This window comes from Sebastes umbrosus, chromosome 12 (genome assembly GCF_015220745.1).
Source record: "Sebastes umbrosus isolate fSebUmb1 chromosome 12, fSebUmb1.pri, whole genome shotgun sequence".
Lineage (NCBI taxonomy): Eukaryota > Metazoa > Chordata > Actinopteri > Perciformes > Sebastidae > Sebastes > Sebastes umbrosus.
Genome location: NC_051280.1, coordinates 31,092,001 through 31,118,224, shown reverse-complemented (window position 1 = coordinate 31,118,224; position 26,224 = coordinate 31,092,001). Strand labels below are relative to the sequence as shown.

The 26,224-nt window shown below is 41.1% G+C and overlaps 2 protein-coding genes across 3 annotated transcripts; both read left to right on the top strand.

The window, feature by feature from the left end:
• Positions 1–452: 452 nt before the first annotated feature.
• Positions 453–12,444, top strand: fam151a (family with sequence similarity 151 member A). Of its 2 annotated transcripts, XM_037788029.1 has the most exons (13): positions 453–655; positions 852–1,003; positions 3,346–3,495; positions 3,592–3,741; positions 4,842–5,004; positions 5,291–5,348; positions 6,069–6,158; positions 7,212–7,288; positions 7,533–7,669; positions 9,376–9,546; positions 10,155–10,237; positions 10,948–11,127; positions 11,967–12,444. In XM_037788029.1, exons 1-13 carry the CDS (start codon positions 606–608, stop codon positions 12,270–12,272), a joined length of 1,767 nt encoding a protein of 588 aa, XP_037643957.1. In that variant the 5' UTR covers positions 453–605; the 3' UTR covers positions 12,273–12,444. The 2 variants fall into 2 exon arrangements, with proteins under 2 accessions (XP_037643957.1, XP_037643958.1); XM_037788030.1 differs by lacking the exons at positions 453–655; positions 852–1,003 and adding an exon at positions 2,668–2,714.
• A 1,290-nt stretch (positions 12,445–13,734) lies between these two features.
• Positions 13,735–25,710, top strand: LOC119499274. The gene is made up of 2 exons (XM_037788547.1): positions 13,735–15,603; positions 23,468–25,710. The coding sequence occupies exons 1-2, from the start codon at positions 13,942–13,944 to the stop codon at positions 25,223–25,225; spliced, it is 3,420 nt and encodes a 1,139-aa protein (XP_037644475.1). The 5' UTR covers positions 13,735–13,941; the 3' UTR covers positions 25,226–25,710.
• The last annotated feature ends 514 nt before the right edge of the window (positions 25,711–26,224 follow it).

The following is a 26,224-nucleotide window of genomic DNA, read 5'->3' as shown; positions in this document are numbered from 1 at the left end:
TTTAAGAAAACGTTGCATGTCATACCTTTTTAAACAAATTATCACTGGCGATCAACTTTTGTCAATTGTCCTGTATTTATTGTTTTGCTTTCCTCGTGTTGTCCCTTTAATGTTCCTGTCTTTTGTCTTGCAATAAAGAAACTCTTAATATTCACATCAATTCAACGTAAAATTAGCATCTTCTTTATTGACCTGTTAATCATCCTACGACATAAATCATGTGAACATTAGTGAACCTGGGAAAGGGCAGGTTAAACTGCCTTGTATTGTGATTGATTGCGTTCATATTGTATAAGTTATGTTTTATTGAAGGGACATTCGAGGCAAAAGGAAACGCTCTGCCCTGCTACCTTATGTGTTTCATACCTGCTTCATTCTTGACCTCAGAGCTCAGAAGTCTCACGGGATCCGTCAGCACCGATAGAGTAGAACGGACACCGTAGAGTGCATGTGCACCTTATCAGTGAAAACGCTGTGATCTCTGCTCTGGAGATAAGGCTCATATAAATGATTTGCCATCTGTCGTTGTGTTGTTCCGCAGCTCTTTACAAAGACGACATTTTTTAATTCTGAGGACAGTAGAAAGAACAGGGCAGCGGGAGAGGATGGGAGAACGAGAGGTCAATCAGAGAGAAAACATAGGCATGGCAGAAAGGTCAGTGACGGACACATTGATTCAACCTTATCTATCGAGCTGTATGTAAAAACTCATTTATTTTCCAAAAGGCATGGTGTGAGTTTTGTAGGATATCACCAAATATTTCTTCTTAAATGCTAAATGTTGTTCACGTGATTGCATAGAAAGATGTGTGATTGCTTCTTCTATGTTTTTTTTTGCCGTGTTCCTCCAGGGCGAGGCCGCAGTCTAACCGCCAAGGACAAAAGACAGACCTTTATCTGGGCTTTTTAACAAAACAACAACTGATAATCATATCTGTGGCTGTTGGACTCGTCGTCCTGGTGATTATCATCACGGTCGCAGCCGTGCTCGGCACAAAGTCAGGTACATACGAGATCTTTGCCATAATATCGTTCATTGAAGTGGCCGTTTAGTCAGGATAAAACATCAGACACATGTTCATCAACGTTAATACAAGCCTAATTAAGACAATGTACATATCTAGTAGCAGATTCAGAGACGTAATCATGTGTAGAAGTAAAGTAATGTGGTCTGTCTGACTCAGAGGAATGGTTGTTTGGCTCCAAAATCATCTCAATCATCTCACACTTAATATTCTACCACTGAAGGTAATACTGATCTCATTTAAATGTTTGTAGTGGAGTAATGCCAAACCATCCTCACCGAAAAAAACGGCCATATAGGTCGTCTGTGCAAGCAGCTTATTACGACATATTTATGTTTCTTGTTAGCATAGACCAGGGGTCAGCAACCTTTACTATCAAAAGAGCCATTTTAGGCAAAATAAAGTCATAATTTAACGAGAAAAAAAGTCGTAATATTACGAGAATAAAGTCATAGTTTTACGAGAAAAAAAGTCGGAATATTACGAGAATAAAGTCATAACTTAGCGAGAAAAAGGAAAATAACACGTAAAATGACTACTTTATAATATTATGACTTTATTCTCGTAATCTCAGATTTATTTTTTTTCCTCAATGTGGCCCTAATACTCCGTCGTACCGTCGTACCATAGACCTACAACAATGATAAATAAAAATGAAAATGTAAACAAAAAACAGTTATTCATTTCCATTTTTAAAAACCCACATGGAGCCACTGGAGAGGAGCTCTAGAGCTGCAGGTTGCTGACCCCTGACATAGACTGTACAGTATATAAGAAGTGTGTCAATGTGAAATTTAAATGTACGTTTTGCGTCCAGCCAGATGCCAAGGTATTTATACTCCGAGACCCTGTCAATACTAAGTCCATTCATAATGTCCACAGTATCCCTGGCTCTAGAGAAGAACATATATTTAGTCTTCTTTGCATTCAGAACTAATTTTTCAGATTAAAAAGCGTATTTTGCAATTTGTCAAAGGCTTGTTTAAGGATGTCAGTGGCTGAGTGTGCGGTATCAGCAAAGCAATACACTTTGTCATTATCACACTTTATAATGCCATTATCCAAAGTTTTATTTGATTAGGATGGTCAAAGTTCTTTTGATAACACATGCTGTTAATTTTAATGGGATAATGGCCCATGTGTATCACTAGGCAACAGTTCCTGTTGGATCCCTCTTCCAGGATGGACAGACGTGCAATAGATGTTGTGTGTACAAAGTACAACATAATGAAAATACAACGTAGACAATCCATATGACAAAAATGAATACATATAATGTGAACATAGGGAAATAAACAGCGGTCTCCTGGATGTTTGTTGTTCGAACCATCCATCCACCCCGGCCTCCTCCCTACGCAGACTTTGTAGTTTTTTACATTATGTTTCACTTGTTTAAAAATCATAAGCCCTTCCCAGGATTATTAACATTTTCTTTGGACCCTCCCCTTGACTAACAGAAAAACTGCAACACCCTCCCAACAACATCTCAAATGAATATATCACTGTTGAATTGCCGTTATTCATTTAAGTGCACAAATCATTTAAGATAGTGTGCTCTAGTTTAATCATTTTCACATTATTTCATTTTCACAATTACATCTGTTCAAAATGTACCTTAAAGGGAGATTTGTCAAGTATTTAATACTCTTAACAACATGGGAGTGGACAAATATGCTGCTTTATGCAAATGTATGTATATATTTATTATTGGAAATCAATTAACAACACAAAACAATGACAGATATTGTCCAGAAACCCTCACAGGTACTGCATTTAGCATAAAACAATATGCTCAAATCATAACATGGTGAACTGCAGCCCAACAGGCAACAACAGCTGTCAGTGTGTCAGTGTGCTGACTTGACTATGACTTGCCCCAAACTGCATTTGATTATCATAAAGTGGGCATGTCTGTAAAGGGGAGACTCGTGGGTACCCATAGAACCCATTTACATTCACATATCTTGAGGTCAGAGGTCAAGGGACACCTTTGAAAATAGCCATGCCCGTTTTTCCTCGCCAAAATTTAGTGTAAGTTTAGAGTGTTATTTAGCCTCCTTTGCAACAAGCTAGTTTGACATGGTCAGCACCAAAGGATTCATTAGGTTTTTCTAGTTTCATATGATGCCAGTGTCTTTAAAACTGAGCCTGCTACAACCTAGTGGCGTTAAAACAAATTTGCGTTAACGCTTTATTATCCCGTTAACTTCGACAATCCTAAACAAAAAAAACTCCTGCTTTTCCTCTTTTGGCCTGAATGATGTTTTTACAGTCCTACACTTGCATATACGTACCTGCCTTTGTCTTGCCATCCAATCAGGTTCCTCGGCTCCTCGGCCCTCGTTTTCTACCGACGGAGACATGCTGGACTTCCTGGTTCAGTCGGGTGACATCAGCGAACCCGACGGTCTGTTGGCTACCTGGTTTCACAGAGCTAACAGCAAGGAGGAAATGAACACGGCTCTCGCGAGTAAACTCACTGATCTGATGGCGCAATAGCAACATTACACCTCCATTATATACATGATTTGTCAAAACCTGTACCCCCTTTCTCTCCTCCTCTCAGGTGGTGTTATGATCCTGGAGGCTGATATCACTCTGGAGGGTTATGGAACACCCAGTGAGAAGCCAATCCCTATCATGGCCCACCCTCCTGCCATCTACAGTAACAACACTCTGGACCAGTGGTTGGATGCTGTGCTGGCCTCTAGAAAAGGTACCGTAGAGTAGAACAGGTGTGCCTCGCTGTTTCTTCATCTGTTATACTTGCAAACCTTGAGACCTTAAAAATAGGGAGGATTTCAAAACCAAAGCTGGGGGGGATCCTCCGCCAGAAAAATGTGAGTTTCAGAGACTTTGTTTCCTGCAGTCTGGCGACTTTAAAAGAGTGAAAATACTAAGTACGCTGCAACAGCATTTTTTTGATAAACTTTTGATTTTACCTTTAAAGGGACTATTTGTAACTTTCAGAATTGCTGCTTAACAGCGACACCTGTGGCCGTTAAGTCAACGAAAGTCAGCGTCGGGCTCGCGCTTGCTCGCTCTAAATACACCTGAATGAGCATCGCTCAAAACAGTGAGGAGACACACGTCAGTTAAACCACAATATCACTCTATATTTCACCTGCTTGGCAGTAATGTTAGCTGACCAGACGAAGGTCTCTCCATGAACATGATTTAGATCTGATCCTAGTGTTGGCTTTTCCTGCCTCAGCCTCCTGCGCCCGTAGGGAGACCCCGGCAACCGGAGCCTCTCCTCCGCTGCCTGCTTGCCTTCACTGACACAGCGCGCACCAACAGAGGTTTTCCGTGTCTTGTGAAGTGACGAGGCTCCGCAGAGAGAAACGTGAACCGTGACACCGGCACCTGGTGTCTCCCTGCGGGCGCAGGAGGGAGACAGTAACGTTTCTCTCTGGAGGAGCTGCAGCATTTATTTCTGCACAAACGTCCACGATATTCACTAGATATTCTCAGAGCTAAACTAACTCTTCTGCAGTGTGGAGTGAGTGTGCGTTCACGTCTAGAGGTGGAGCAAGACAGCGAGAACGCGCGCTCTGTCTGAGTGAAGGCGAGCAGGCAGAGGAGACGAGGCTCTGGCCATACGCGAGCGCGCATGTGTCCCGACCCGCTACATTTATACGCTTACAAAGTTACAAACAGTCCCTTTAATTCTCAGGAAAGAAAACTGAATAATTTGCCCCTCTTTTACAGGCACAGAAAACTATAAAACACAAAAAAAGGAAAAGGGGAAAAGCATAATAGATCCTCTTTAAGAAAGAAAGCACCAGTTTTAATGCTCTTTGTCTCTCTCTGCAGGCATGAAGTTGGATTTTAAGTCTCTGAGATCGGTGGGTTTGTCATTGGACCTGCTTACTCAAAAGAACAGTAGCAGAGGAATAAACAGGCCTGTGTGGGTTAATGCTGACATCCTCCGAGGTCCCAACGCACCAGCCTTCCTGCCTCTAGTCAACGGAACCAGGTGAAAAAGACAGACTTTCATGCATTTTGTCCATCAGTTCTTTGAGATTCATAGGCTTGTATGGTACATGTATTATTGCCATCCCCATCCCCTCAGCAAAGATGGATTTAGATCAGATTTAGGTTGGGAGAGACGTTGATAATCCACCCTGTGAGATAATAATAGGATGCAAGAAAAGGTAGAACAGAATTGATAGACTGGATGTTAGTGAATTGCGTAGATAACACAAACTGAGTTTCACATTTCCATTAACTCACTGCCCCGTCATCCTTCCTTCCTTTTCCAGATTTCTGCAGTTGATTCAGGAGAAGTTTCCAGATGTGACTTTGTCTCCTGGATGGAAGGTATCACATGATCACAACCTTTGTAGCTTTATAGGCTTTAGAGACAAGCCGGTAATAGAGCGCTGCAGGAATGAGTCCTAAAACCCGTAAATGAGTTTTAGCACTTTTAGCACTTCCTGTTCCCTCGTCTGGACGTCAATGAGTTTTTAGTTAGATGCCTGAAATAAGGTCTGTGGTTAACACAAGCTGAAGAGATTTTAACGTTTTGTTCTACGACATAAAATACTTCCGTGAATTTTGAAGATTTCACGTCTTCAAAAAGACAGTTGCTAACAAGTGGCTACTAAATATCTTCACGTTGTGTAAACGTGCGTCCATGTGACCGTGGTGTAGTTTGTTTATAGCCTAACTTTTTTACTTCTGCCAGTTGCACTCACGCTTCAAAAATCATAAAAGTGGTGTTCATTTGTGGAGATGATCTTGATGAACAAAACGTGCTGGTATCATAAATGTTTGCTACAGTACTCATAGTAAGAAGCTGACAAAGAAAATATGTGTGTTTTCAGGGCCTTTAATGCTCTCCAGAGGATAAACCGGTTTGATGTAGTTAACGACATCGTCCTTCCATTCGCGTAACGCAAAGCATTACATTCTTGAAGGATAGCAAGGATGTCGCTCCATTTTTCAAGGAGGAATCCAACAATTGTTAAAGCCTCAAGGGACTGCTAGCTACGCCTTAGACCTTTAGTCCAGCAGCTGACATTGCATTGTTTCTGACAGGTAGCCTACGCTCCTCCATTCTTCATTGAAACCTACACCAGGGCCATGGTGGAAGAAATGTATGATATGATCAAAGATGTCCCCCAAAAGGTAAGCTTTAAAAGACACGCAAACATAATGTCATGTTCCTTAAGTTTTCATGTTATACCTGAACCTTCAGTCTAGCTCCGGGGTCAGCAACCGTTACAATCAAAAGAGACATTTTAGGCAAAAAAAAAAAATCTGTCCGGAGCCGCAAAACATTTGAGCATTGTGAGTATAGAGTATATAAGTCTAATGCAGTGAGGGCCAAAGTGCAAATGTACAACAAAGTGTTAGGGCCACATAGATGGAAAAAAAATCATAAATTTCCAGAATAAAGTCATAATATTCCGAGAAAAAAAAGTCTTAATGTTACGAGAATAAAGTCATAAATTGAACTTGACTTGACTTGAACTTTACGAGAAAAAAAATCGCAATATTACGAGAACATAGACTTGAACTTTACGAGAAAAAAAAGTCATAACTTTACGAGAAAAAAATAAAATAACACGTAAAATACTTTATAATATTGTGACTTTATTCTCATAATATTATGATTTTTTTCTCATTAATTTATGACTTTGTTCTCGTAATATTATGACTTTACTCTCAAAATCTCAGATTTTTTTTTTTCCTCAATGTGGCCTTAATATTCCGTCGTACCATAGACCTACAACAATGATAAATAACAATTAAAATGTAAACAAAAAACAGTTATTAATTTCCATTTTCAGGTTGCTGACCCCTGGTCTAGCTTTAAAACTGAACCTGCTACAGCCTCTGAAAGACAGTAAAGTCGGGTGTCAGGGGGTTAATGTCCAACGAGAAGATCTCAATAGTATCTAACAGGAGTAACAGGAGTGTTCGTAAAACTGAAAGAAGAACTCTGTTGCTTCCCTCCTCACATTTCTTTGTACAGTTTTTTTAATGTCTCCTACTAAGACGCAAAAACACATGGGACAATGCTAAAATTGTAGATGTTAAAATGTGTTCAACATTAGTTGGTAGGTAGGGAGGGAGGACAGGTAACATCGTCACCACGGTTTCATTTGTTCACAGTCATTACATCACAGTGAGTTTTAAAATCTGAAATGAATCATTAAGAGTAATTTGTGTCTTCAGGTGACGTTCCCGGTCCATGTCATGTTGGTTCGCAGTGGCTGGCAGCACATCAGCTGGCTCCTCAGCCAGTCGCCACGGTAACGCAGACGACTTCCATCTGTATCACAGCGATGAGGGAAAACCAATCATTTATTTATTAATAAGAATGACTGAAGCCAAACATTTTCACACACAGAATGATTCACTGTTTGCATTTCCTCTCTCATCTCTGCTTGACTTTTTTTTTTTGAACACATATCAGTTCATGGAAGCTTTCACACTTTAATGTTTATTTCCTCTGTGACACTGAGACTGTTTCGGGGTTGTGATTTGGTTTCCCAGGTTCAGTCTGACATTGTGGCAGGGTTCGATTCACCCAAACATCAGTGACCTGCTGTTCGTTCGTGAGAACAGCCATCCCGCCAGGGTCTACTACGATATCTATGAGCCAACGCTGTCTGCATTCAAAGAGGGCGCAAGTAAGGACATCCAGAAGCAGTGACCACATTTACAGTCAGTCGTTTGTTGCAAATATGAATCAATAATTCTGGCAAAATGTTGGGTGCAAAATGTGGTAAAAGAATTTTCAATTTAGCATTTGTATTGCTGAATACCTGTTGCAAAAAGGTTTTTTTTAAATATTCAAACTACATTAAAGCTGCGGTAGGCAGAATGTTTTTGGCATCATTGGGCAAAAATTCAATAATAACCTTTCTGCATATTGTAATTCAAGTATTCTGAGAGACTTCTGCACCTCCTCATGGCTCTGTTTTCAGACTTTAAGAAATGTATCCCGTGACGGGAGACTTTGGCCAATCACAGGTCATTTCAGAGAGAGAGCGTTCCTATTGGCTGTGCTCCGGCTGGTGGGCGTTGCTTGGGATTGGAGCAAATATGATTTAAAAAAAAGTTATTTTTATAAAACGATCACTATATCCTGACAAACATTGAGTGCCGGTGCTCCTAATGACATCCGCAAGATTTCACAGACTGGAGGAAAACAACCAATCAGAGCCGAGCTGGAGCCTTGCCGTCTCTGAGCAGCTGTCAATCACTCGCGAACTCCGATCAAACGGTCAAACTAGGCAGCGCTGATCAAATATGATTCAATATTCTGTTACTGTAATGCCTATTTCTCTCCTCAAATGTTTTCAGAAACATCTTGTAGTGTACTGTTTAGCTGTAAAATGAGAAAATTCGTGACCCGGAAGCCATGTTGAGATCAAGTTGAGGAAATACCAAGCACCACCGCCCAGCAGCCGGAGCACAAACTTTCTCATTTTACAGCTAAACAGTACACTATGATGATGAATCTGAAAACATTTGAGGTGAGAAATGGGCATTACAGTAACAGTAGTTTGATCGTTTGATCGGAGTTCGTGATTGATTGACAGCTGCCTCCGTTGAATGAACAGCCAATAGGAACGCTCTCTCTCTGAAATTACCTGTGATTGGTCAAAGTCTCCCGTCATGGGCTAGATTTCTTAAAGCCTGAAAACAGAGCCATGAGGAGGTGCAGAAGTCCAGTTTTCTCTCAGAACACTCTAATTAGAATATGCTGAAAGGTTATTATGGATTTTTTTCCCCCAATGATGGCAAAAGCATTCTGCCTACTGCCGCTTTAATCATTTAAAAAATGTTGGCTTGTCCAAAATTAATGTTTTATCTCTGTGGAAGCGTTTGGTTCCCACTCCAAGCAAGGCTTGTGAGCCAATAGTATAACGACTACGTTGGTATCACTTGATATCTCTGGGTCATCAGTTAGTGTGGGATAAACAGATAAATGGCTGAGATTGACGGTAAGTGCCTGGCAACGACTTGTTGTGAAGTGAATGCAATGTCGGGGAGGGAGAATGCCCCATTTGAATGTTATCAATGCTATCAATAGCACCTTTAATTTTTAAATCCCAAAATAACCAGTAGGTTTTTGACTATTAGACACTTGTTACTACATTTCATTGCTCATAAAGATAATTCATAAGATATGCACTCACCGGCCACTTTATTAGGTACACCTTGTACCTATCAAAGTGGCCGGTGAGTATATATCAGTTGTAGAACATTATCATCTGTTACCATGTCTGTGATACATGAGTCAAAAGTGAAAATCAATTTTTATCAGATGATGGGATGAGGTTAGGAATGACTTTCCGTTTACTTATTGCTGTATTCATTGTGTTTACAGGGCAGCAGGGCCTTCTGAGGAGATTCTATCCTGGAGGAGACCTGATGGACTTCCTCTATCCAGATCACAACTCTGACAGCGACTTCCTGTCCACAGCCACACAACGCAACAGCCTGGCAGTCCGTTGGTTTAGAGTCACTGATCAGACCTCCCTGTTGGCTCAGCTCTCAGGTACAAACAGACGGACATTCACTTTCATCATTATCTGTTTTCACTCAATGAATAATTGATGTGCTGATAGTCGGCTGTCTGGCTTTCATGGCGTTATCAGTGGTTATCAGCCCCATAGATATGGGTTAGAAGGGGCTTGCTACACTTACTAGTAAGTTCAGAAGGCCGTTATCAGCAATTCACATTAGTAATAGAAATATACAAAGACAACGCCGACCTCTAGTGGCTGTAGTAATTATGATGGGAGCAGACAAGGAAGTCAGGTGACGTAGTATAAATAGTAGGCGCAGTTTGCCCCGCCTGAAGCATTAGAATGGTAGTGATAACAACTCATAACAGACATTTAATGGGCTGATAACATTCGTCACTTTGTGTCATTAGTATCGTCAGTCATGTGAGTCGATAGTGTCGTCAGTTCCGTGAGTCATGTGAGTCGTTAGTCACAGGAGTCGTTAGTAACGTGAGACGTTAGTATCGTCAGTCGTGTGAAAACGACTAGTGTGTAAACCTGTTGACACTGTTGATCTTATGAATCCTAAAGCCACTGTGATGAAGCATTAATCCTGTTCACCTTTACTGTCCTGTTTATAACACCTGTGTGTGTCCAGGTGGTGATGGTGGCATGCTGGTGGTTCAGGTTGTCCCTCTGGTTGAAGGTTCTGGAAAGAGCTCAGCGGCTCTCACACTGCAGGTATATGAATGAAAAACAGGCTAGTTAGTGGCACAGGAAACCCTTTTCTCTTTCTCATTGTTTTCTTTTTGAATGAGATTGATGTATTTTAGTTGGGCAATACAATAAATGGCTGCAGTTGAAAGTCCTAATGGAGTGAAATGACCCAGAAGTGTCTCAGTAGCAGCCGTGATAAGAGCTGTTTGAATCCTCTAAATGTTAAGGAAAGGTGTTTCAATGCTTCCTTAATTATCTCCTTTAGCGTAAGATACACTGGACCATCCTTTACCAAAGGAAAGGAGATAATGCCGTCCCACAATTCCTTGCGGCCGCAACTTTTAAAGCGACGCACCATTCTGCCGTTCATGAAAACAAACGATATGTTTATCTTGCATAATATTTTCAGTCATAATTGGGATTAATGTTGATAAATATGAGTGGACAGTGACAACCATTTGGTTTCATTTTATTTCTATTTATTTATTTCGAACAAGTAACAAAAAGTAAAAAACATTCGATGATTCGTCCACCGTGTCTCGTTGAGCTCAACCGTCTCACACTGGATGTTCTTCCAGATTAGACTCTCACAGCAGAAGCTGATCTGGTGTCTGCCTTTGCATTTCTTTGGTCTTATTACTAGTTTTGTGCAGCTCTTTATTATATTTCTATGAACAACAGAAATGTGCAATATGGACGAATAAGGCCTTACGTGTGTGTATGTGTGTTTGCAGGACGTCCTGCAGCTGCTCGGGCAGAGAGCTGGTGCACCCTGGGGTGTTCACCTGCGGATCCCCACTCAGCAGCTTCTGGAAGCTTCTCTCAGGCTGCTGCACTCGGCCTACAGCGGAGAGAGGCTCTACAGACCTGTGTGGATCAGCATGGAGGGTTTACAGAGCACTGATAACACCAAGGTACGTAGCCTCCTGCCTGAGCCAACATGGGTTTCTGACACACAAAGAACTGGACTTCAATTTCTACTGATTTCATCCCAGAAATCAGTAGTTTATTCCTGCTAGATAAAGAGTGTTAAAGCAGTGTTAGCAACGTCTCAAAGAATTACATTTATTAAAATGATGATGGTTTTATTAGTTTTCTAATTTATTACATTGTTCTATTTGGTAACACTTTATTATAACCATCATTTATAAATGGTACATTGATAGTTAATTAAACTTAGTTAATAGTTATTTTACTGGTCGCCGTGGTAGCGACCTGTCAATCACAAGGTACGGTAGCCACGCCCTAAAGCATACCCTGCTTTATGGTCTATTTGACTCTAAACGGGACCATAACTCACTAAATGAACATCATGCTGTATTGAAGAAGACTTGAAACTAGCGATTGAGACCATAAACTCATCTTTACAATGTTTACTGAGGTAATAAATCAAGTGAGAGGTAGGCTCATTTTCTCATAGACTTCTATACAATCAGACTTCTTTTTGCAACCAGAGGAGTCGCCCCCTGCTGGCTGGTAGAAAGAATGCAGGTTTAAGGCACTTCAGCATTGGCTTCACTTTTCGGTCGCACCTTGGCAAAAACACTGTAGGAACTTCCAAAGGTCAATATCAGGCCAATATATATCAAAACTAATATGTTATACGTAATCGAGGGAAGTAAGTGTCACAGTGTCGTCATTCAGGTATCATAGTTAAATGCATTTTGGAGGTGCTTGTCTTTGTGCTTCCGCTCCGCCACATGCAGCGCCGTAGTGTCCATCCTCTGCTGTGACGTCCTCCTCTCTCTTTCAGGAGTTTGTAGCCACAGTAGAGAGGCTGTTCCCGTACGTCACCGTCGTCCTGGCAGAGCAGAACTGGCCTCCTCTGATCCCAGTGATCCCAGGCTTGTCTCAGAGGGTGGCTCTACATCTCAACGCGGCGTCACTGCCGACAGGACAGGAGGCGATTAACTCTCTGATGGGAATGATGGATAGATATGACCTGTTAGTGGAGGAGGACACACAAAGCAGCGCTGGAGCTTTCGCTGTCTTCAAAGGACTTATGACCCAGCGAAGGAGAGCTAACACAAACCTGTATGTGATATCTGGCCAATCCTAACTGAGGATGGATATGACCAACACATTGTTAATCATAGCCTGACTGGCTCATTACTGATCTATCCGTGTATACGCTGGCGAATGTGGGGGGGAATTATCGTACATAATGCTGCCATAAAGTGTGCTTGAGTTGTCTTGTCTTGCACTGAAATAAAATCAAATGTAGGATGCCACTTGTACACGTAGAGTGACATCTTTCATACCTCTTAATTTGCAAAAAAAAAATCTGTTGTTGTTGTCAATCCATCAAATAAGGAATAATGTACAGCTAGCGGGTCATTGTTGTGAGCGAATCCCCGACAGGGCGATGCTGCAGGGTCTCTCGTTGCCCTGAAGGGGATTCTTTCACAACAATGACCCGCTAGCTCAGGGGTCAGCAACCTGCGTCTCTTTAGCCCCTCTCAAGTGGCTCCCTGTGGATTTATAAAAATGGAAATGAATAACTGTTTTTTGTTTACATTTTCATTTTTATTTATTATTGTTGTAGGGTTCTGTGGTACGACGGAGTATTAGGGCCACATTGAGGAAAAAAATAAATCTGAGATTTCGAGAAAAAAGACGTAATATTATATATTAGTAGTAATTTTACGTGTTATTTTCTTTTTTCTCGCAAAGTTATGACTTTATTCTGGAATTCTCAGATGTTTTTTCCCCTCAATGTGGCCCTAATACTCTGTCGTACATTGTCTCTTTGGCCCTCACTGCATTAGACTTATATACTATATACTTAGACTATAAACTGTGTTACCTTCATCACAATGATCAAATGTTTTGCGGCTCTAGACAAATTTGTTTTGCCTAAAATGGCTCTTTTGATAGTAAAGGTTGCTGACCCCTGCGCTAGCTGCACATTATCCCGCTTATTACACGGCTACTTACTTAAGAAATCAATATTTTGACACAATAACGGTCCGCCAGGGTCCGACATCAGAGATGCGCCCATAGCAACGGTCTGAAAACTGAACAGAGTTTGAGGAAGAGTTTATGAGAAATGTGGAGCCATCACCAAAGCCTGAGGAGCCAAGAAATATTTTACAACTGAAAGCTGAAATGTTTTCAAATGTGGAGCAGGTTTGAACCGAGGCTCCGTTTGTAAATGAGGAAACATACTGTGCGTTCCAATACTCATACTACCATACTACTTAGTATGCCAGAAAAAAAGATTTCTCATGTCCCAATACATAGTATGTCAAATGCAGTATGCCAAAACTACCAGGATGTCCTACTACATCTGGTCACATTTTACAGAATGAAAGCCAGCATGCTTTTCTGGCTGTTCTGACCCACAATCCTCTGCACAGCAGATATATTGTATGCATACTGCATGTAACAGTACGTACTTTGTAAGGGCAGCTGCATGGACTAAAAGGAAAAAGGAAAAGTATGTGATTTGGGACGTAGTCAGTCGTGCTGCTCCTCGTCCTGGAATGAATCATAGCTTGATAACTCCTCCCTCCTCTTCCTGCTCTCACACACAGACAGCTCCACTGTCCATTTACTTCCTTGTTCCCTCCCCTTCAGATCTACAGTTTGAAGGAGGGTGTAACCAACATGGTGAGAGCTGATAGGCTCCATTCACTTCACAGACACATGCTGTTTAGATCAGAGCTCAAACTAGTGTCGGTTCTCAGGAAGTGAAACTCAGACAGTCGTTGCTACTGAGAGGTGAAATGGCGCAGAAAGGAGTTCAGCTGGACCAGGAAGAAGTCTCTTGTTCGATCTGTCTGGATCTACTGAAGGATCCGGTCACTACTTCCTGTGGACACAGCTACTGCATGAACTGTATTAAAGGCTTCTGGGATGGAGAGGATGAGAAGAAGATCTACAGCTGCCCTCAGTGTAGGCAGACCTTCACACCGAGGCCTGTCCTGATGAAAAACACCATGTTGGCAGTTTTAGTGGACAAACTGAAGAAGACGGGACTCCAAGCTGCTCCTGCTGATCACTGCTATGCTGGACCTGAAGATGTGGCCTGTGATGTCTGCACTGGGAGGAAACTGAAAGCCTTCAAGTCCTGTCTTGCGTGTCTGGCCTCTTACTGTGAGAAACACCTCCAGCCTCATTATGACTCAGCTCCGTTCAAGAAACACAAGCTGGTGGAGCCCTCCAAGAAGCTCCAGGAGAACATCTGCTCTCGTCATGATGAGGTGATGAAGATGTTCTGTCGTACTGATCAGCAGTGTATCTGTTATCTCTGCTCTGTGGATGAACATAAAGGCCACGACACCGTCTCAGCTGCAGCAGAAAGGACCGAGAGGCAGAGAGAGCTGGAGGTGAGTCGACTCAACATCCAGCAGAGGATCCAGGACAGAGAGAAAGATGTGAAGCTGCTCCAACAGGAGGTGGAGGCTGTCAATCGCTCTGCTGATAAAGCAGTGGAGGACAGTGAGAAGATCTTCACCGAGCTGATCCGTCTCATGGAGAAAAGAAGCTGTGATGTGAAGCAGCAGGTCAGATCCCAGCAGAAAAGTGAAGTGAGTCGAGTCAAAGAGCTTCAGGAGAAGCTGGAGCAGGAGATCACTGAGCTGAAGAGGAGAGACGCTGAGCTGAAGCTGCTGTCACACACAGAGGATCACAATCAGTTTCTACTCGACTACCCCTCACTGTCACCACTCAGTGAATCTACACACTCATCCAGCATCAATATCCGTCCTCTGAGCTACTTTGAGGACGTGACGGCGGCTGTGTCAGAAGTCAGAGATAAACTACAGGACGTTCTTAGAGAGAAATGGACAAACGTCTCACAGACAGTGACTGAAGTGGATGTTTTACTGCCACAACCAGAGCCCAAGACCAGAGCTGGATTCTTAAAGTATTCACGAGAAATCACACTGGATCCAAACACAGCACACAGAGAGATGTTATTATCTGAGGGGAACAGAAAAGCAACAGCAACGACACAACATCAGTTTTATTCTAGTCACCCAGACAGATTCACTGGATGTTATCAGGTCCTGAGTAGAGAGAGTCTGACTGAACGTTGTTACTGGGAGGTGGAGAGGAGAGGGGAAGGAGTTTATGTAGCAGTCACATACAAGAATATCAGCAGAGCAGGGGGGGGGACTGAATGTGCGTTTGGACGGAATGACAAATCTTGGGCGTTACGTTGTGACCAAAACAGTTATAGATTTTTGTACAACAAAGTCCAAACCCCCGTCTCAGGTCCTCTGTCCTCCAGAGTAGGAGTGTATCTGGATCACAGTGCAGGTATTCTGTCCTTCTACAGCGTCTCTGAAACCATGACTCTCCTCCACAGAGTCCAGACCACATTCACTGAGCCTCTCTATGCTGGACTTAGGCTTTATGATTATGATACCACTGCTGAGTTGTGTAAACTGAAATAGACAGAAGTGTTCACGTTTTCTGGGGATTGTGTCAGCGGTTCATTGAATCATTACATCGTGCTGTTGTTTATGTTTGTTTAAGTTACGCTACGTTGTGCTTCGTATTGTGTTACCGTGCATTCACACCAAGCAAGAAGCAAATTAGCAAGCCACACGTCGCTATTGTGGTATGAACCCAAAATAAACAGACTGTGCTGTGATTTAATTGCAAAAAACGGATAAAAATGATGCCGAAATAACGACATTATGATGTTGATTGGTAAAAAGACCGAATTCATGCTTTGTCAGGTCTGTCCGTAAGACGACGAGCAAACAACTTTTTAAATGCTTGTTTTCTGAACGGAGTTCGGATCGATCACTGCCAGGCTATGCTAACATTGTAGCTGCTCCATTAACACTCCATCTAGGAATAAACACAGCAGCAACAACGTCAGTGATGACATCAACTTTGTAACTATGTATATATTGTTACACATCACTTATATGATGAATGCTTTTGATACACATGCTTTAATATAAAACTGAAATACTTTTAACTCTTGTTGCTGCAGAGCTGATTTTTCTTTTCATGTCTTCACTGCTCAGAGATCAGCTGTCAATCAAACATTACGGGCTCTACTTTGACCAAAGAACGTTTATTACCAAGAAGTGAAGTCAATTGTTTGTTCCATTGTCACATTCTACCAAAACGGCCGGTGTTGAACAATAAAATATTATGAATATAAGAAGTGTTTTCAGTCCAAAATGGCGGCAGCGCCTGTTGTCAAAAAAGCAGCAGAGTTGCGTCTCTTTGCTTCTACACTCTTTGCTTTGACATCTTCTCATGAGTTGTTCTGTAAATGTGTGAGTGTCTTCAGGTGGCGCTCCTTCCTGTGTCTGTTTCACTGCTCATGATGATCTTTGTTCACCTGAACTGATATTTCTCTGCATGAAAATGTAAACTTCTCTGTGCTCTAAATGTTTGATGAATATTTGTATATATATATATGTGTGTGTGTGTGTGTGTGTGTGTGTTGTTGTTGTTTCTCTTCCACTGCACGGGGCTTAAAGGAAGGTCTAGTGATTTATTTCTTATCGTAGATATTCTGTTCTCACCACTTTTTGTAAAGATATCTAGAGTCACATTTATTTGTTGGGCAGACTAAATGTTGTCGTCCAGATCGACGTACAAACGAGATACTGAGATGTTTAATGAAACTGTAATTATCATGATCATAATCAATAAGGAAATCATTATTCTCTGTTACATCGCTGAGATTCTGCTCAAACAAACTGATTGTGTGGATGAAAATGAATCTGTACGTGAAATCATTGAACAAGAGTCATTTAACAGACTTTACTGATGGGATGTGTGAACAAACTGAAGGTTTCTATAATCAATAAACAAGAATGAACTAAGTCTTTTCTTCCTGTCTTCTTTCCAGGGTATCATACAAAGCTCCAGGCTGCTTTGGATCAGGATGACGTCCTGAAATTTAACCGTTTTCTCACAAATGCTTGTGTTTGAAAGTGCTTCTGTCCGTATATTGACTGCTCAACACGTGGAGATTCTCTCATTAAGTGCCGACTTCGACCACAAGAGGTCAGGAGTGCTCAGTTTTAAAGTCATCTGAGGATGTTAATCCACCAATCTGACAGCCTGAACTCATTCAGTCAAAGTCCAAGCCAAGCTTTCACATCTAGCTGTTAGTCTGAAGGACATGAATGTCATCAGGACACTGATCCATATCACAGTCAGATGCTGAACTAGCAGTCCTGAACCTCGTCATCGCTGTCATTACTGTGAATGCTCATTTTGATCCAGAGATTTCTGTAGAAAATGTGACCGATGGACAGTAGTTCAGACACGGCAGTGAGCTTAATGGAGATTGTCTGACCTCTTGACCTCTTGTAGAAGACATTGCATGGTTTGAAGGACAGCGAACGGCCGTATTGTTGCTATGTGATTGAACGTGCATCATTAATTAAATTTGGCACAGATGTAGGTTTATATGTTATGAAAAGATGTAGATATCGGGGCGCTGCCAACATGGCCACTTTCCAAAATGTTGCAGAAAACTGATTTTATGACTCTTGATGATTTCCAAGGTGCGTTCAAGCTGATGAGATCAGATGTCAGAAGATCACAGGCATGATTTTTTTTACCTCTTTATTTTTTAAGGGTTCTTTTTAAAAGCTTTTAACCTGAGAAAAACGTGAAAATCAAATAAAAGGAGCGTGGCCACTTCAGGGTCAAACTTCACCCCCATGCCTTCATGATAGAATGACAATCTTTAAAACAGCAAGATCGTCAGCTTTCCATCGGTGTATTTATATTTTCATTAGCAGTAAAACTGACAGAGATAACGCTGGATACATTTCTTAGTCACCAGTAACCTTTAATCACAGTTAAAGTGATACTGAACTTTGGTAGAACTTTGGGTTGTATTGCTCACTAGCCGTGATATCGGCCCAACTAAAGGAGAAAATCATCATCAATTGCTTCCGCTGCTTCTTTTCTCTCTCCATTCAGTCCTGTTGCTAGTGAAACAGGTCGCTAAGGTTGCTTTCACTCATAACCCATTTGGTTACCTGAAAAGGTGGGTCTCGATCCGCCTCCAAGCCGACTCTGGTGCGGTTTGTTTGTAATTTTAGCATGATTTCAAAAGCTAAACTATTAATAAATCCATCTGCTGAGGGTGAAATCTGTTCAGGAAGTGATCTTATTGATCTGTATTTAAGGCCATGTATAGAACCACGCCAGCGAGGAGGTTTTGCCTGATTAACAGGTCAAAAGCAGTTAAACCCACCGATCATAAGGTCGGTGGTTCGATCCCCGGCTGCTCCGGTCACATGTCGATGTGTCCTTGAGCAAGACACTTAATCCCAAATTAGCCATCGTTGTGTGAACGAGTAGTTAGATTAGATCCTAGTTGGCACCTTGCATGGCAGCCTCTGCCATCAGTGTGCGAATGCTGACATGTAGTGTAAAGCGCTTTGAGTGGTCGGAAGACTAGAAAAGTGCTATATAAATGCAAGTCCATTTACCATTTACCATTAACTTTACATAAAAAAAAGTGTGTTACAGCGATCTCACAGTAATACACCCCATGCACGTGCCCGTGTGCTCCCCGACGTTTTTAATATGCATTCACACCAATCATCTGAAAGCGTGTAAAGGGGCTTTTGTACAGTCCTGTCTCTACAATTATTCATCATAACGTGACTGATTTGCAGTCTAATAATACTAATAATCAGTTATTAATCAAAGAACACAACTATACACTTCAGAAGCATTAAAGTGCTGCATATAGACTTCTGTCAGTCACCAGAATTTCATTTCCCCACGTGGGTCCTGATGATGCAGGATGACAATCAGAGAGTTACCTGTCAGTCTGTAGAACTTCATATTTACTCCTCTGGTTGGTTTGTAAAAAGTTAGTGTGAACAGGAACTGAACCAGAACGAAAATGCAACTATGCATCATTTTTTTTCACTTGGACCAAATGAACCCAGCTACTGGTGTGAAAACACCCTGAATCACACTTTTAGCACATAAACAAACGTGAACAAAGGGGATTCTGCTAACATGTAAAATAATGAGTTGTGTAGGGCCCTGTGATATCTGCGATGAGGAAAACATGGACGGAATCGCAGAATTTGATAATAAAAATGGAATCAACTGTAAAATGGTGAATATCGTGGAATTTGCCTAAATGTGGATACAATTGATAAAACTCAGGGTTTTCCTGCAGCCGTTATAAGCATTGTTTTCACAGCGCCTGAGCCACATGAACAGAACAAACTATGCTGCTTTGTTTTGGTGTCATTAACGGGCACGCTGCTTCTGTCCTCTGCTCTCTGTGTTGGTGTTTCATCGAGAGCGAGGCTCAGCTCCTCGTCCACACACGGACACACTGCACTCTAAGAAAAGTCCGTAAAAATACGGGCCAATGTACCGTGTTAATATGAATGAATTTTCTCTATCGATTTTTCACAGAAGTTTTACCCGTATTTTTAAATACACATCGCATTGTGGGAACAAGAACCTCCGCTAGTGCAAAAGTTCGAAGGGGCAGACACCATCACACACACGGCAAAGTTTAGTTCAAATTTAGAATTTGGAGAAACCTTTCTCACACTTCTGTGGTAAAAAAATCAACAATTAATGTCTCACCAAAATGATTTATGTTCAGGACTTAACGTTAGCTCAGTATCGTTTTAACTGGAAAGCTGTTTTGTTGTTTAGTTCAGCTGTTAATGTCGACCGTTAACGTTACCAGATACGCCAGGAATATTTTTGCCGACGAACGCTCATATTTAAGACTTCAGTGGACGTCAGGTAGAGTTAGCCGGGGTTATGTAGATGGAGCGGGCCCATAGGATGTACACAAAATCCTCAGGTGACAACAAGCCTAGACCAGTTATATTCAGGCTACTTCGTTACACCGACAGGAAGGCCATACTGGATGCTTACCGAGCGGCTGGCTCATCTATCGCCCATGGGAAAAATAAGCTGCTGCTGTTTGCTGATTATTCCCCATTTACCTCAAGACGCAGAGTGGCTTTTGCTCCTATCATGAAAGATCTACGAGGAAAAGGAGTACAGAACTTTCTCATGTATCCTGCCAAGTTGAAGGTCTCCCATAATAAAGAGACCCTCCTGTTTGATTCTCCTGATGAAGCTCGGAAATTCATGGAGGGGTTATTCTGATCCCTCCCCCTTCAACCATCTTCCTCCACAAGATACTGTATGTATATACACGCTTTTTTTTGTGCTGTAGGCTGCATTTGTTAGAGCCCAGTCTTCTGCATTGTGCTACCTCACCCCTTTTACATCTGGCTTGTGGAATTTGAATTTATTGTATACTACTAGAAACATCTTCCGTTCTCTTTGATAGAATTGCGAAATGGTCTTGTATTTTATTTTTTTATCCCTATTTAAAGGGAATATTTTTTTCTGCATTGATGATTTTTGTTCTTAGTTTTATTCTCATAAATTGGGATTGGATGTTTTGTTATCGTAAAATGTTTCTCTTGGACGCTATTTAAAAGGGAGAAAAATATGACAATGGGAAATATATTAGCAGAGGATGGAGGAAACAGGAAATAAGTGAAGGTGGGAAGTTGGGTTGGTAGGTGTGTCCAGGAATGGGCAATGAGAAGAGGGGAGAGGGAAATATCTTAGTGTAGCAAAGCAAATTGCATTATTTGAACCACCTTCAATTAAGACAATCAGACTTAAGGTGCCCCATTTATAATCAAGCAAGGCAAGCTCAGGCTGAGCATCCCAATCTTATGCCAGTTTACTCGAGGGATCCAAATATGATCCTATGTTATATATAGAATAAATAGTTTGGAATCAAAAATCTCAATGTATGCGGACGATGTAAGCTTTCAAATTCAACCAAATGTCGCATCCTTTACTGCATTAGTTAAAGAGTTGAATAACTTCTCAGTAATTTCCGGACTAAAACCTAACTATGATAAATGTACTGTGCTGCGAATTGGATCTCTGAAAGGTACAAATTTTAATATCTATAGTAATCTGCCACTAAAATGGTCAGATGGCCCAATAGATGTCCTTGGTATACATATCCCTAAAGACATAGAACTTATCACGAAGGAAAACTTTGATAGAAAGCTACATACAGTCGACAGAAAATTAAAAGTTTGGGGAATGACTAATTTAACTTTATATGGAAAAATAACAGTGATAAATTCCTTAGTGATTCCTCAGTTTATCTATATCCTCATGTCATTACCTTCCCCAGGAGAGGAGCTGTTTAAAAAATATGAGCAAAATGTGTTCAACTTTCTATGGGGTGGGAAGCCTGACAAAATTAAAAGAGCTTATCTGTATAATGATTACAAACACGGTGGACTTAAATTGTTAAACCTTAAGGCACTCAACTTTGCACTAAAAGCATCCCTTATACCAAAATGTATCTTAAATCCGCAGTGGTTTTCAGCAAAATTGAGGTCTGCTCATCCTCTGTTCCACAAAGAACTCTATCCTTACCTCCAGTTAACTGCTTTTCAGTTCACTATATTAAAGAGAAAGTAATTTCCATACTTATCAGGCTTTTTGGTAGAGGCCATAGTCAGTTGGTTTCAATACCAATATCATCAGCCAGAGTTAAGTTATGAAATCCAGAGCCAAGTGTTGTGGTATAATAGAAATATTTTGATTAATGATCACCCTATCTTTATTGAATCAATGTTTGAAAAAGGAATATTATTTATAAATGACCTCTTGAATAGTGCGGGCGAAATCAAGTCTTATGATGAATTTAAAATAGTATATTGTAATGTTTGTGACCTTTTTACATATAATCAACTCTGTGCAGCTATACCTCAGATCTGGAAAAGGAAGCTATTATTATGTACAAAACAAATGACATGTTAACCCTACATGGGGCATCCATCCAACAATGTGACTTATGTAAATTCTGTGAAGGGGAAGAGGATTCAGACATTCATTTATTTTCGTATTGTAAGGAAGTTGCATTATTTTGGATTAAAGTTGAAAAGTGGATCTCAGTCTACAAATCAAATTTCTATAGTTGTCCTTTATCTATAATGTTTGGTGATTTAAGGGATGATGAGAAAGGAAAATACCTGAACAACATCATCATTATGATGATGGGGAAAGCATTTATATTTAAAGCTATAAAAAGACAGCAGTTAAACACTGAACGTTTCAAAATGTTTTTGAAACATCAGTGGGTTCTTGAGAGGGATGTTAATAGAAATAAAGAACAGAATATCATTTTTTAGCGTGGGTGGGATACTTTGAGTCAGGGTGAGGATTGGAGTTAAACAAAATTTATAAATAAATAATGTCGATAAAAGGTCAACTAAAGGGATGTAAATATGTCCCTTTTTTTGTCTGTAAAATAGAATAGATAACTGTGAAAGCAAATGTGTCTAAGTGGATATTTATATGTACGCGCGTCTTGATATAGACATATGTATATACTGTATGTGTATATATATCTATATATGAGGTTGGATGTATGTATATAAACATGAATATGTATGTATATGAATATTAACTTATCTCTTGACACTGCACTATTACAACGGGTAGTACTTTTATTTATTATTTTTCGTTTTATTATTTTTCTTTTTATGTTTTCTTTTTTTGTTTTATATATGTTATTGTTGCTGTCTGTATGTGACTTTTACAAGTATGTGTATGTATTCCTTTAACAATAAATTTAAAAAAAAGAAGAAGTTCTCATGTCACCTGTGACTAGAAGTTAACGGCAATCTCTGAACTTTACCCAACGTTATCTCTGTCAGTTTTACTGCTTTATTGGTTGTCATTCTACCATGAAGGCATGGGGGTGAAGTTTGATCCTGAAGTGACCACGCTCCTTTATTTGGTTTTCACGTTTTTCTCAGGTTAAAAGCTTTTAAAAAGTACCCTTAAAAAATGAAGAGGTAAAAAAAAACTGTTGCGTTCCAATACCCATACTACCATACTACTTAGTATGCAAGAAAACAAATGTCTTATGTCCCAATACATAGTATGTCAAATGCAGTATGCCAAAAATACCAGGATGTCCTACTACATCTGGTCACATTTTATAGTATGAAAGCCAGCATGCTTTTCTGGCTGTTTTGACCTACAATCCTCTGCAAAGCAGATATATTGTATGTATACTGCATGTAACAGTACGTACTTTGTAAGGGCAGCTGCTGTGTACTAAAAGTAAAAGGGCAAAGTATGTGATTTGGGACGTGGTCAGTCGTGCTGCTCCATGTCCTGAAATGAATCAGCTTGATAACTCCTCCCTCCTCTTCCTGCTCTCAAACACAGACAGTTCCACTCGGTCCATTTATGTCCTTGTTCCTTCCCCTTTAGATCAACAGTTTGAAGGTGGGTGTAACTAAGATAAGCGTTGGTTCTCAGGAAATGAAACTCAGACAGTCGTTGCTACTACTGAGAGGTGAAATGGCGCAGAAAGGAGTTCAGGTGGAGAAGGAAACCTTCTCTTGTTCGATCTGTCTGGATCTACTGAGGGATCCGGTGACTACTTCCTGTGGACACAGCTACTGCATGAACTGTATTAAAAGCTACTGGGATGGAGATGATGAGAAGAAGATCTACAGCTGCCCTCAGTGTAGGCAGACCTTCACACCGAGGCCTGTCATGATGAAAAACACCATGTTAGCAGATTTAGTGGAGGAATTGAAGAAGACTGGACTCCAAGCTGCTCCTGCTGATCACTGCTATGCTGGACCTGAAGATGTGGCCTGTGATGTCTGCGCTGGGAGGAAACTGAAAGCCTTCAAGTCCTGTCTGGTGTGTCTGGTCTCTTACTGTGAGAAACACCTCCAGCCTCATTATGATGTGGCTCCATTAAAGAAACACAAGCTGGTGGAGCCCTCCAAGAAGCTCCAGGAGAACATCTGCTCTCGTCACGATGAGGTGATGAAGATTTTCTGTCGTACTGATCAGCAGTGTATCTGTTATCTCTGCTTAATGGATGAACATAAAGGCCACGACACCGTCTCAGCTGCAGCAGAAAGGACCGAGAGGCAGAGAGAGCTGGAGGTGAGTCGACTCAACATCCAGCAGACGATCCAGGACAGAGAGAAAGATGTGAAGCTGCTCCAACAGGAGGTGGAGGCTGTCAATCGCTCTGCTGATAAAGCAGTGGAGGACAGTGAGAAGATCTTCACCGAGCTGATCCGTCTCATGGAGAAAAGAAGCTGTGATGTGAAGCAGCAGGTCAGATCCCAGCAGAAAAGTGAAGTGAGTCGAGTCAAAGAGCTTCAGGAGAAGCTGGAGCAGGAGATCACTGAGCTGAAGAGGAGAGACGCTGAGCTGAAGCTGCTGTCACACACAGAGGATCACAACCAGTTTCTACTCAACTACCCCTCACTGTCACCGCTCAGTGAATATACACACTCATCCAGCATCAATATCCGTCCTCTGAGCTACTTTGAGGACGTGACGGCGGCTGTGTCAGAAGTCAGAGATAAACTACAGGACGTTCTGAGAGAGAAATGGACAAACGTCTCACAGACAGTGACTGAAGTGGATGTTTTACTGCCACAACCAGAGCCCAAGACCAGAGCTGGATTCTTAAAGTATTCACGAGAAATCACACTGGATCCAAACACAGCATACACACATCTGTTATTATCTGAGGGGAACAGAAAAACAATATTAATGCCACAACAACAGTCTTATTCTAGTCACCCAGACAGATTCACTGGATGTTTTCAGGTCCTGAGTAGAGAGAGTCTGACTGGACGTTGTTACTGGGAGGTGAAGAGGAGAGGGAGAGGAGTTAATGTAGCAGTCGCATACAAGAGTATAAGGAGAGCAGGGGGGTGGAATGAATGTGGGTTTGGATTCAATGACAAATCTTGGGCGTTAGATTGTAACCAAAATATATTTTTGTACAACAATATCAAAACTCCCGTCTCAGGTCCTCTGTCCTCCAGAGTAGGAGTGTACCTGGATCACAGTGCAGGTATTCTGTCCTTCTACAGCGTCTCTGAAACCATGACTCTCCTCAGCAGGGTCCAGACCACATTCACTGAGCCTCTCTACGCTGGCCTTTGTCTGCCTTATTATGATGCAACTGCTGAGTTGTGTAAACTGAAATAGACAGAAGTCATTTAAGGGTTCAATTCTGTGTTTTAACTCTTAGACTTATCTGGTGTCCATCATTGTTGTGTCATGTCTTCACTGCACAGAGATCAGCTGTCAATCAAACATTACGGGCTCTACTTTGACCAAAGAATGTTTATTACCAAGAAGTGAAAGTTAATTGTTTGTTCCATTGTAACGTCAGCGCCCAGCAGCAGAGCTACGCTTCCGCCATTTTGAACTGAAAACGACTATCGGAAGCCAGTAAAACGTCCGCCTACAAAGTGACGTACATAAGTAAAACTACATTATTTCTATTCTATTGTCAAATTCTACCAAAATGGCCGGTGTTGAACTATAAAGTATGCATATAAGAAGTGTTTTCTGTCCAAAATGCCGGCAGCGGCTTTTGTCATAAAGGCATCAGAGTTGTGTCTCTTTGCTTCTACACTCTTTGCTTTGACATCTTCTCATGAGTTGTTCTGTAAGTGTGTGAGTGTCTTCAGGTGGTGCTCCTTCCTGTGTCTGTTTCACTGCTCATGATGATCTTTGTTCACCTGAACTGATATTTCTCTGCATGAAAATGTAAACTTCTCTGTGCTCTAAATGTTTGATGAATATTTGTATATATATATATATGTGTGTGTGTGTGTTGTTGTTGTTTCTCTTCCACTGCACGGGTCTTAAAGGAAGGTCTAGTGATTTATTTCTTATCATAGATATTCTGTTCTCACCACTTTTTGTAAAGATATCTAGAATCACATTTATTTGTTGGGCAGACTAAATGTTGTCGTCCAGATCGACGTACAAACGTGATACTAAGATGTTAAATGAAACTGTAATTATCATGATCATAATCAATAAGGAAATCATTATTCTCTGTTACATCGCTGAGATTCTGCTCAAACAAACTGATTGTGTGGATGAAAATGAATCTGTACGTGAAATCATTGTAACAAGAGTCATTTAACAGACTTTACTGATGGGATGTGTGAACAAACTGAAGGTTTCTATAAT

Coding starts and splice junctions, on each gene's coding strand:
- fam151a (XM_037788029.1), top strand. CDS start 606: ATGGGAGAACGAGAGGTCAATCAGAGAGAAAACATAGGCATGGCAGAA. Junction 3,496..3,591: donor AATGAACACGGCTCTCGCGA/GTAAACTCACTG, acceptor TCCTCCTCTCAG/GTGGTGTTATGATCCTGGAG. Junction 7,289..7,532: donor CTCCTCAGCCAGTCGCCACG/GTAACGCAGACG, acceptor TTGGTTTCCCAG/GTTCAGTCTGACATTGTGGC.
- LOC119499274 (XM_037788547.1), top strand. CDS start 13,942: ATGGCGCAGAAAGGAGTTCAGCTGGACCAGGAAGAAGTCTCTTGTTCG. Junction 15,604..23,467: donor ATACCACTGCTGAGTTGTGT/AAACTGAAATAG, acceptor CTTCCCCTTTAG/ATCAACAGTTTGAAGGTGGG.